General features: G+C 41.2%; 1 protein-coding gene across 1 annotated transcript in view; it reads right to left on the reverse strand.

The window, feature by feature from the left end:
- The window catches only part of TRIM36 (tripartite motif containing 36), a 196,163-nt gene extending 184,598 nt beyond the window's left edge, over positions 1 to 11,565 (reverse strand). Inside the window, exon 1 of the mRNA XM_030193496.1 lies at positions 11,355 to 11,565. Within this exon, the coding sequence (XP_030049356.1) occupies positions 11,355 to 11,417 (63 nt within the window). The 5' untranslated portion in view covers positions 11,418 to 11,565. The remainder of the gene's footprint in view (positions 1 to 11,354) is intronic.
- Positions 11,566 to 12,566: the final 1,001 nt, after the last annotated feature.

The following is a 12,566-nucleotide window of genomic DNA, read 5'->3' on the forward strand; positions in this document are numbered from 1 at the left end:
AGGGGAACTGTCACAACCCCTGGGCATTCAAATCAGATCTCCCGTTGTAGTTAACCCCATAGACAATCAATGAATACCTGGACTGTTATCGAGGTACACTTTAACCTCCTGGAGCCAGGGTCTATTATTTTTCTGCAGTGCCCTTGCGCGCTTTTTCAGTTCTTCCACCTGGAAAACATGAGGCCCTCAAGTGTCCTTGCCATCCCGAGGTGGACAAAAGAAGTAGAGGACAGAAGAAAACATGGTAAAAGGGAATTAACAGCAACATGCAGCTTTTTTTTTTAACATGTATATTATGAACGTATAAAAATACCATATGATATGCTGACAGCCGTCCAATTATTTGATAATGAAGGCAGGATGGAGGGAGGGAAGTGCACAGTGAGAAATGGCGGAAATACTCACAGATCTCGGGTAGGATGAACTCCTGTTAAACAGGTGCTGCACCACTTCCCAGCCCTTGTCCACCCATTTGATATTTCTCCTCTTCCCCTACTGGAAGAGGAGGCGCTTTTTGTTTACAACAATCAGCTGTGCCAGCCACAGCACATCTATGTCGGAGAAGTTGAGCTTTCAGCCGCAGGGACCAGATTGCACAACTATGACTTCTCCAACACGGATGTGCACGTACGCACACACGCACAAACAAGTCGATGACAGCGCTTATACATACACTTTATGGATGTGCTTATGTTGACAGCAGATGACAGCTCCTGAGCACCCGTAAAATGTATCACGTTAAAGGTGTGCGGTCCTTCCCAGAGTTCTGGGTATGACTCCTAAAGTTTTTTCCTCTGAAATGATTCCTCTTAGTATATTAATTCAAAAGGAGTGAAGCCTGTGAAACTGGGATTATCTTAATCAGTGGGAATTGGATTAGAGATTCAAGTGTTTGTATTGTTAAATAATTTCTGGTTTTAAAAAAGAAAAAAAATGAAATCAGGTGTATTATTTCCAATGAAATTCAGTTCCAATTAAATTAATTGACTATACACTGTCTTGGGTTTGAAGAAGCCAACCAGACAATGTGGAATAATGATTCAGATAAATAATACAGTAACTGGGGATAATCAGGTTAATACCACGTTTTCTTTATGGTTGTTTAATTGATCTCCTTGTCTTGTTTCACTCTCCCTATTTATTTTGTGGTCTAAGAAAGAGAAAGATTGTATATAATCCATTTATCTAGTTGAGATTGTTTTCCTCTAATATTGTATTAATGTACAGTCATTTCTGTATTACTGTTTGCAAGTGACCCTTGTAAAATGAAAAATTATAAATAAATGATTAAAGGTGTGCGGTCCTTTGTGTGCATCGCCTGTTGGAGAGGAGGTGCCGTCATTGCCATAATTTGAATGAGAACCAGCTAATTACCATACATTTGCATTGCGTTTTCATTGTGTACTTGTAAATACGGTAGACAGGTTGCTGTAGGCTTTTGCACATTCGTCACAAGATACAGTGATCGCTAAACTGGCTGAAAACACTTGTTGCCAGCCAGTAAGTTTTGTGCATCCGCCCCCTTAGTCAGGCTTTCCCACCATAATTCTTTTCTCCTTTCCCTTATTCCTCTGGTCTATTTCCATGGATGATGCCTCGTTCAGTACACGTTTTTTTTTTTTTTGGGGGGGGGGGTCTTTTTTGCCTCTGAAAACTCTGAGATTTATTGTAAAACACCCAGATGTCACATGGTGATTGGTGGTATATCAAATAATAAATAGGAATGAAGTTTTTCAATATGTAATTTAGGGGAATATAAAACTGTTAAATCCTCCTTCCTTTTCCTCCTGATTCAGTTGTGGGAGGCAGTTCAAACAAGTCTGCAGCCAGGTTCTCCTTTCAGACTGCTGGGAATGTTTAGAAGTTTTGTGCATAGTAACATAGTAGATGACGGCAGAAAAAGACCTGCACAGCCCATCCAGTCTTCCCAACAAGATAAACTCATATGTGCTACTTTTTGTGTATACCTTACCTTGATTTGCATCTGCCATTTTCAGGGCACAGACCGTAGAAGTCTGCCCAGCACTAGCCCTGCCTCCCAACACTGGCTCTGCCACCCGATCTCCGATAAGCTTCTGAGGATCCATTCCTTTTCAACAGGATTCCTTTATGTTTATCCCATGCATTTTTGAATTCCGTTACCGTTTTCATCTTCACCACCTCCCGCGGGACGGCATTCCAAGTATCCACCACTCTCTCCTTGAAAAAATACTTCCTGACATTTTTCTTGAGTCTGCCCCCCTTCAATCTCATTTCATGTCCTCAAGTTCTACTGCCTTCCCCTCTACGGAAAAGGTTCATTTGCGGATTAATACCTTTCAAATATTTGAACGTGTATCATGTCACCCCTATTTCTCCTTTCCTCCAGGGTATACATGTTGCAAGTCTCTCCTCATACGTCTTGTAACGCAAATCCCATACCATTCTTGTAGCTTTTCTTTGCACCGCTTCAATTCTTTTTACATCCTTAGCAAGATACAGCCTCCACAACTGAACACAATACTCCAGGTGGGGCCTCACCAACGACCTATACAGGGGCATTAAAACCTCCTTTCTTCTGCTGGTCACACCTCTCTCTATACAGCCTGGCAACCTTCTAGCTACAGCCACCGCCTTGTCACACATAAGCGTTGCAAGAAAGACCCATCAGAAGAAGGACACAACTGATAAAGCTAAGTTGTTTCCAATCTATAAGAACGTGTTTAACTGTGATGAAGTAAATGAGCCTTATATAAAGGCTATATATCACGAGGTTTCCAGGCCAATGATGAAGCAGCCCAGCCCCCACAGCCAATAGTTCAGTAGCTGGGGGCTTCTTGAGGCCTTTCCTCCAACCACACGTAAAGTAAGGTTTAATCATGTGTGATAAGGCTAGATAAGCCCAATACAAAAATAATACTGGATTGTCAGTTAACAATGGAAAGCCAAGTGAGAAGTTTGAGCAAAACAATTTATTTTAAGCTCCATCAGTTAACAGCCATCAGAAGTTTTAGTTCAAGCAATAATTTTGTCACATCTGGATTATTGTAGTGCACCATACTCAGGAATGCATAATAAATTACAGAAAAGGTTGCAGTTAATGCAAAGCATGACTGCAAAACTGATTTATAGTGTAAAAAAAATTTGATTGTCATGCCATTGTTGATTGACTTGCATTGGCTGCCAGTTGTCGCATGTATTGAATTCAAAGTTGTATGTATGGTTTTTAAGATTATTCATGGTTTATGCCCAAGTTCTCATGTACAATTATTATCCGTACCATCCTTCAGATCTTCTCGATTTTGTTCCACGTTAAGTTTGAGTTTTCCCATAGTTCAGAATGTGTTACTTATTTCATGATAGCTCTTTCAGTTACCAAGCCAGTAGTTTATGGAACACTACCCCAGTAACTAAAAATGGACAATGACTAATTATTTGTTATTCTAAAAATTATTGAAGACCTATCTGTTTAACAAATATTTAGAATGACTCTTGACCATGTTTTTATTAATTCTTTGTGACCTTCTTTGATTCTTGTGTAGATACAAGTGGGATATAAACACATGTATGGTATGGTAAGAGAGGATTTCTCGTGATTCTCCTTTTAAAATCTCTGTTTTAAAATTTTATTTGAAAAGAAGGGAAAAAAAAAAAAAAAAAAGACTAAGCATGCCTCTTGAGCGCCAGTGGTGAGGAACAAATGTGTGGGAGTCTGAGCAAAACCTAAGAACACATTGGCACTTGTTTTCTGCGCTTAAGTATAAGCTTTTCAAGTGGAAAATTTTTTTTTTTTAAGTTTATATTTAAGGAACAAAATGTGCCTGCACTTCAGGGTTTGAATGGGCATGCACACAAGAGCTTTGCTTAGTGCAAAACTCTTGTGTGCATGTGTCAGGCACATTTCTCCTCCTTGCACTGTGCATATAATTTGCATGCTGTCAATGTTGAGCATTGGGGAGTTATTTTTGTGCACTGGTTTTGTGGTATTTCCAGCGCTGCTTCCTAGAGTGCCAGAGTTCTGAGCTTCAGCCCACCAGTTTGGTATCACTGTTGGGGTCAGATAACAGGTTAATATACCACCCCTATCAGTGTGTTAAAAACAGTCTGGAAGACAAGATTTGCTTTATTCAGAGGGTACTAACTTGATCTGATAATACAAATAAGTTACCTTGTTTTTGTATTACAAAGGCAGTCTTATCTTTTATGTTCACAGGGTGGGGAAAGGATTAAAAAGAAGCTGTCTGAAATAATGCAGTCTTTGAGGTTTCAGGAACAAAGTCAATAGTAAGAAGTTTCCTACCAGGACACACCCTGATATTGTCTTCAGCATCCAAGGGTTGATGCAGTTACCTTGCCTTAGTACCATGCATTACAACTAAGCATGTGGCTGTCTAATGTAAACATAACACAAATATTATGCTCCCTAATGCTGTAAGCCAATAGCATGCAAATAACTGCTTTGTTAAAAATAAAAATGTGCCATCTGTAAAAACCACACAGCACTGAGATAAGATGCAGCTGTCTGCTGGATACTTCCCCTACTCCAGCTCTCCCTGCAAAAGGTAGCCTAGTGGACCCCAGACTCCTCAAAACTTTCCTGGTGGCACAGTGACCCCTTGTCCATGACACTCCCATCCCAAAGATTTCCCTGGTGGCTTGTGGGCTGCACCCCCTTCCCAGACCCACTCACCAAATTTACCCCAGGGGACCATATAGATTCCCCCCCCCCCCCCATGTCTCCTGACTGACCCAGAACCCTCAAATCCCACCTTTCAAGTTGGGAGGTAGGAGCAATGCCCAAGTGCTCTTGCCTCTGTGTGGTGCTCCTCGAGATACATTGTATGGGGGGAGGGGTCAATATTTATTGCCTTATTTGGCAAACTGACTCCATTCAGTGCATTCTGAAATCCAGCACAACAGCAGGACCAAGTGGGCATCACTCCTACCTCTAAAGATCAGATTTCAGGATGGATGTGGAGAGGATATTGGAGGAATCTACTTGGGCACGTGTGGTAAATTTTCATGGGGGACAAGGAGGGTTCCACTACCAGGGAAATCTTTGGGGCAGGGCAGGTTGGGACCAGAGTTCACTGGGTATTTTTTGTGAGGATGGAGGAAGGGTTCAGGTCTGGAGCCCACTGGGTCACCAGGGCTCTTGGATCATCTATGGTGGAGTGCCACACCACCTCGGATAATCTCTTTGCTCCCTTGCTACATCTCTATTCCAGTCTAAGGCCGGCATTAAAATTCAGCACAAGTTTAAAAAAAATTGTGCTAGATCTTAGGACAAGTTTTTTTTTTTTACAATGCGTAAAATATTACTTCCTGTTCCAGGGCAGAGGGAGCAGGGAGCCAGTGGAGCCAACAGGCGCGCAGTTGCTCTCTGCACCCTCCAGCAGCCAAGAATGCACAGGGGGTGTCATTGCGCGGGGGGGCGTCATGCTGCACCCTGGGGGGACAGACACCTCTGCACCCGGGGGGAGGGGTGCGCAGCAGCAATCCGCCCCAGGTGGCAGCCGACCTAGGATCGCCACTGCAGCAGCCACTTGGATCCTACAACCACTACCTGCAGGGACTTCTCATCCAGATTTCCTTGATACATCATGTTATCACATCAGATGCTGCCTGTCTCTTGAGGTACTGTTCCAGATCGCTGTCCCATCTGCTCTTCTGAGGGTTGTTGGTCTGGGGAAAGAACCCCCAAAGAGGGTCAACCTGGGAAACAAGTTTTTTTGCAAAGACTGGCCCAAGGGTATTTGACATCCTTGGTCAGAGATCTTTGCCATTTTTCAAACAGGGGCCAGTTTGTCATACCAAAAAGAAAAAAAGAAACTCCATTCAAAGTGAGAGCCAAGACCATCACCAGACAAAGCAGCAGACAGCCTGTTAATTCCATCATCCTGTTCCCCCTCCCCCCTCCCTACACACACACAGATGTGAAGCTCCCCCTGGCCTATACTTTCTCCAGAGGCTTGTTTCTGGTGCCACCTTTTCAACAGCAATTTTGTTTTCTTCCACCACCCATACAGTTCACAGTAGGTTTGAATTACATAGTGCAAGAGAGTGGGATTTTGGACAATACATAGCCCAAACTCATCAAAAGCTATGTGGTACAGGAATTAAACAGAACCGTTACGGTGATTTGCCAGCAAGTCTGAGGAAAAATGGGTAGACTACACAGGGGAAAGCGTCAGGCCTGCACACAAGGGTCAGTGGGAGCCACACTAGACCCTGAGCTGTACATTGAAGAATACTGCCCTGGCTCAGTGATTCCCAAACTTGGTCCTGGAGACACCCCAGCTAGTCAGGATTTTAGGATATCCACAATGAATATTCATGAGAGATATTTGCATGTACTGCCTCCACTGCATACAGATCTCTCTCATGAATATTCATTGTGGATATACTAAAAACATGACTAGCTGGGGTGCCTCCAGGCCCAGGTTTGGGAACCACTGCCCTAGATGAACCTTCAGCTGTATTTCCCCTCCCCATGTCTAGCACATCTGTCCTTTCCTACTCCCCCCCCCCCCCAAATCAGTGGCCAACATCTCTCTCCCTTCCCACCTCCCCTCCCTGAGGTGTTCAGTATCCCTTCCTGTACTCTCCTGTGAGGTATTCATCAATCTCCTTCCATACCACCTCTGTGATAATACTGGTACCAATTCTGCAGTCATGGTGTTTATATGGCCAGCGTGGAAGGGGCAAGACCTGTGAATGCTATGACTACCACATCACTGCTGCCCCCAGCGAATACCTAGTCCACCTAGTGGATGGGCCTGCCTTGCCTCTTTCATGTGAATTTCATACTGCTTCAATTACAAGAAAGAGTACCAGCCTCCTCGGAAACTGATCACTGACAAATGCTGCTTTTGCGAATCATAACGGAATTAGAAAAGATTCAAAGAAGAGTGACCAAAATGATAAAGGGGATGGAACTCTTCTCATATGAGGAAACACTAAAGAGGTTAGGGCTCTTCAGCTTGGAAAGAGACAGCTGAAGGGCAATACGATTGAGGTCTACAAAATCCCAAATGATGTAGAACGGCTGAATTTATTTTTTACTATTTCAATAAGTACAATGGCCAGGGGACACTCAATGAAATTACATGGAAATACTTTAAAACAAACAGGAGGAAATAGTTTTTCACTCATAGACTAGTTAAGCTCTGGTAACAGCGGTTAGTGTATCTGGCTTTTCAAAAAGGTTTGGCAAGGTCTTGGAGGAAAAGTTCATAGTCTGTTATTGAGACAGACATGGGGGAAGGCACTGCCTGCGCTGGGATTTGACAGCATGGAATATTGCTACCATTTGGGTTTCTGCCAGGTACTTGTGACCTGAATTGACCACTGTTGGAAGCAGGATACTGGGCTAGATGGACCATTGGTCTGACCCAATATGGCTATTCTTATGTCCTTATCCATGGCACTCTTTGAAAGATGGGCTCAGCAACTCATCTGTTTAGACTTTCAACAGTGAAAGTATTCAGCAAACCACTTACCCTCCCATAGCACTAAAATACCTCCACACCTGCAATTTTTGGTGGGATCTTATCTATGGATCCTGGGGTTGAGGATGGATGAGAAGATAAAAGGCCAAGCTCATCACTGAAGCTCTCAATACGCTTTAGCCGGGGTTGAACAAAAATAGCTTCTCCTTCAACATCTCCAAATAATATAAAGTTGTACAGTAGCAGAAGGCTGTTCCTGTAGCCTTAAAGTACCACATCTAGATTAACCAAAATGTGATTTTACAAACACAAAAGTGAATTGCTATTACCCTGGACATCTTGTATACTGTCAAATAAATTATCTTATAGAAAATACAATTTAGATGTAGAGCATTAGACATGATCTTTATCACACTCTATAGTGTAAGAACATAGCCACAACAGGACTGAAAGCTTGGCCTTACGCACCAAAACTAACAACCTAAATACTAAAAGATCGGCACGCACATTCCTAAATCTTCACTTCCCCAGTTGTAAGGGTCTAAAATATAAATTAATGCATGCATCCAGCTTTTCATACTTGAGTTCACAAATGAACCTGAAAATAATCCACAACCTAATTAATTTCCGTAAGGCACTAAAGACACATCTCTTTAACATGGCATACCATAATAACTTATAATTGAACTGTATTTCACCATCATTTAACTTAACAATAGGTTTACTCTCTTCCTACACTATTGTTTAATTTTAATATGCAATCCATGTTCAATATGTGATACCATTTGTATTTTTTTTATACCATTTGTATAATTTTTTCCTTTTTATTCGACTTATTTAGCATTCATGTTCTATATATATTACCAATTGTATATGTATTCTGAAATGACATAAGTCATGACGGATAAACTGTAAGCCACATTGAGCCTGCAAATAGGTGGGGAAATGTGGGATACAAATGTAACAAATAAATAAACCTGCATTCTTTCTAAGAACTGCCATCCATTAAGTGATATACTAGTGAATGAAGAATCATCATTTAAATAATGAAATAAAATATTAGGTTTAAGATAATTCCCCCACCACCAAGGGGGCAAAACGCTGTCACCTTGAAAAAATGACCCATCCCTGACCATCTATAAGCACATGCAAGTTCCCATAACATACCTGCTTTTGGCTAGACTGATCCTCAAGGTGTTTAATTCCCCCCCCCCCCCCCCAAAGTTTATGCTTAGCATACAAAATTACATATGCAGTTATGCATGTAACTTAATTGGTGCTAATTGGGACTATTTTGCAGTTACACACATGACTATATTCTCTAATTTTAGGGCACAAATTCTATGGCACATAACTGCAAGGGGGTGTGAACGTGAAAGGGGCATGGGTGAACCAGGGTCTTGCCCTGTACTATCACACTGAGATAATAGAATATTGGCAGTTATAGGTGCAACTGTAACATTTAGTTGCAGACATTTACACCAGTCATTGAAAGGGTGTAAGTGGCCATGTCTAGTATTCTAGTATTACGTGCATAATTACCAATGTAGAATCCCAGTCCTAACTTTTGGCCTTTTGTAGAGAATTACTCCCCAAGCGACATTTTCACAAGTTACATGCTACTTTACTGCTCATGACTGCTTGCATAAACCAGCAAGTGCAAAGTATGTACTAATTTTAATACACATATTTTGAGTGACTTTTTAGAGAGAACATTACTAGGCTATGTTCTCTTTGAAAATTTGCATAAACTTGGAGTGTTATTTCAAAATTGCCCTCACATTAATAAGAAAACATTTGCCCCTATATTTCTCCTTGGGAATGGGTTACTTGCTGCATTAAAAATAAAAAAAGTACTTTCAGTTTGGGCCTTTTTGATGCCTTGTTTTCATTCCAAGACCCCCACACCCAAAGCTATTAACTTCATCTCTGTTGGGAGGGTTAAAAAGAACAAAAATACCTGGAACATCTCAGGTAAGTATTATAATATCTTTCTCTTAATTTTATATCTATGTATTTGGAGACTTCTGTTTCCTTGACTTAGCAGACATTAAAACCTACTGACCAAAAAGCACAGAAGCAGAAAATACAACAACAATGTGGCTCGATTAAAAAAAAAAAAACCTTCTCTAATGTGCATTACTAATTTTCCACTTTTCAAATAATATAATCTGAGTGCAGAGTAACAACACACCATTCTGCATTAATGTAAAAAAAAAAAAAAGTGTATGCTTAAATATTTTATATTAATCCTTATCAATACCCAGCTCCAATCGCTCCTTATCAATGTCTTTTATATAGTACTTAAAGGGTTCTGAGTATTGGATCCATCAGATAATCATGTCACCACCATTCAGGCTATATATATATTAAAGGGTTCTGAGTATTGGATCCATCAGATAATCACGTCACCACCATTCAGGCTATATATATATAAGCCAGGTAATTCATTATGGTGGGCATGTATTCGTCATTGATCCATGTTTTTCAACATTTTAACTTTATTATTATTTGTAGCATTTGCATCCCACGTTTTCCCACCAATTTGCAGGCTCAATGTGGCTTACATTTGCCGTAGTGGCGATTGCCATTTCCAGTCAATAGGATTACAGATGGTAATACATTCAAGTGCGTACATACATGGTAGAAGAATACATTCAGTCTTATAGCCTCTAGTGTACTTAGCTTAGATGAGCTGACATGAAATCATGTTTCGCACAAATCGCTGTGTGTGTGTTGACACAGCGATTTGTGCGAAACATGATTTCATGTCAGCTCATCTAAGCTAAGTACACTAGAGGCTATAAGACTGAATGTATTCTTCTACCATGTATGTACGCACTTGAATGTATTACCATCTGTAATCCTATTGACTGGAAATGGCAATCGCCACTACGGCAAATGTAAGCCACATTGAGCCTGCAAATTGGTGGGAAAACGTGGGATGCAAATGCTACAAATAATAATAAAGTTAAAATGTTGAAAAACATGGATCAATGACGAATACATGCCCACCATAATGAAATACCTGGTTTATATATATAGCCTGAATGGTGGTGACATGATTATCTGATGGATCCAATACTCAGAACCCTTTAAGTACTATATAAAAGACATTGATAAGGAGTGATTCTAAATAGTAGTAGTGATTGGAGCTGGGTATTGATAAGGATTAATTAATGATAAACCCCCTCCACTAAGGTTGAAACGATACTGTTTAAATTAAATATTTTATATAGCATCAATACCATATACCTCATGGATGCTTACATTCATAAATCTTTAAAGCCAGGTGAGCCAAACTTCCTAAATATATCAAAAGGAAGAAGTACCCTTTGAAAATGCATGTAGGCAAGCAAATTTTAAAGAACTAATATGTGCTGTTTTATGTTACAAGCTTATTTATCTGATGGCACTGCTGCGAGAACACAATCTGATTAGATCCGTTTAGTAGAGGTTCTTTTCTAATGGGAATGGGTCATATTTGCCTTATATACAAAACGGTTGATGGGAATTGGCTGAATTCAGGGACGTCACACAAAGGGGGGAAAGCTGCACTAGAGAAAATCTTAGATCATTGTTTACAACACTTTCATACACATGGGTCATCGACTTTTTATTGTCGTCCCTGCGAAGATAGGAACCAGAACTTTACTACCAGCCTTCTCCGGGTCCGCAGAAGAAATTACAACATCTTCAAATACTGCCCTGCAAATGTCAGCGGAAAAGCAGCAGCCACGCCTGCCCGTCTGCCCTTGTTTTGCCAAATCCGATTTCCATTAACTCTGCTCTAACCATTAACCAAGCCTGTCAAGAAGCCTCGCCAGAATTCAGCCAGGCTTAGAAATAACCCCATCCCTACAAAAGTGTTCAGCACTTTTCTCTACCAACTACTGTGGGGGGGGGGGGGGTAGTTTTTCTTACCTGACTGTTTGCTATTGCTTCCACTATAAAGCCAAATTCGTCTATTTCATTCAGTTCAGTCATGATTATAAATGTTTTCAACAAAACCCCACAGGGTCAAACTGTCTTCAGAGTTTCTTTTGGAGCGTTTTTTAACCAAAGTGAAAACCACCGCCCAGAGTTAATGGCATTGTATGAAAGAGGAGAGAATAGCGCAGCTGGAGCTTTATTGTTTTCCGATTGTGAATGTGATCCGATCTCGGGTATTGACTATCACAGGGCGCCGCAGTTCAGCAAAGGAAGCCAATGACAGGCTGCGGGAGCTCGGCCCGAGGCGTGTCCTCCCCTCACGCCTCCCCCCACAGCCCAGAAGAACTCATTTTCACATAGCTGGGGGGGGGGAGGGGGTCAAGGAGAAGCAATCCTTTCAAAGTGAGGTTCAGAGGAAATTAATTGACCTGCAAGTTCAAATGTGTAGGATCTAAGATGTTTATTCTTACGTTATTAGCACTGAAAAATAGGGGTGTAATAAATTATCTTTGGTAAAATGCGATATAAATAGTTGATATACAAATCAGGGATACAAATAGGTCCCTTTAGACATGTCTACTGGGGATCACAGGTATTCAAAATTGTAAAACCTCCATGACTTGTTCTCTACCTTTGCCTACTCTGATGGTTTGTTTTTTTTTAAATAATATAATAGGGGAAGGGTTATTTCCACTGGGCTTAGCACCCCCAATAATTTTGAAAAGTTGGCTCCTGGCTGTCCCCCTCAGACTGTTCCTCCCCATTTTCTACAGGCTCCCTTGCAACACTCATTTCTTCAGAAAAAGGTCTAATCCAGGTAATCCGAAGAGACAGTTCCAAATGTATACAAGGGGAAGGGAAGTTGAGTAAATTCAAAGCACCAGGAGGTGCAACTGGTAAAAAAAAAAACAAAGTTAGCAATGGCCAGATCCCTTTAACTAGGCAGGGGCTTGACGTATTTAGTTCATACGCCTCGATTTGAGAGATAGGTTCACACTTAACTAGGAGCGGTGGGTTGGTGTCCAATTCCTGAGGATCTTTTAAAGCATTTCATTTAGATTCAGAACTAGGAGGCACTTTTACTGAGGCACACCAAAAAATGGCCTGCACTGGTGTAGGCGCATGCATTGGATGCACGCAGGTCCATTTTTCAGCACGCCTGCAAAAAAAGCCCTTTTTTGTGGCTGAAAATACATGTGCGTC

Source organism: Microcaecilia unicolor, chromosome 2 (genome assembly GCF_901765095.1).
Source record: "Microcaecilia unicolor chromosome 2, aMicUni1.1, whole genome shotgun sequence".
NCBI classification, from domain to species: Eukaryota; Metazoa; Chordata; class Amphibia; order Gymnophiona; family Siphonopidae; genus Microcaecilia; species Microcaecilia unicolor.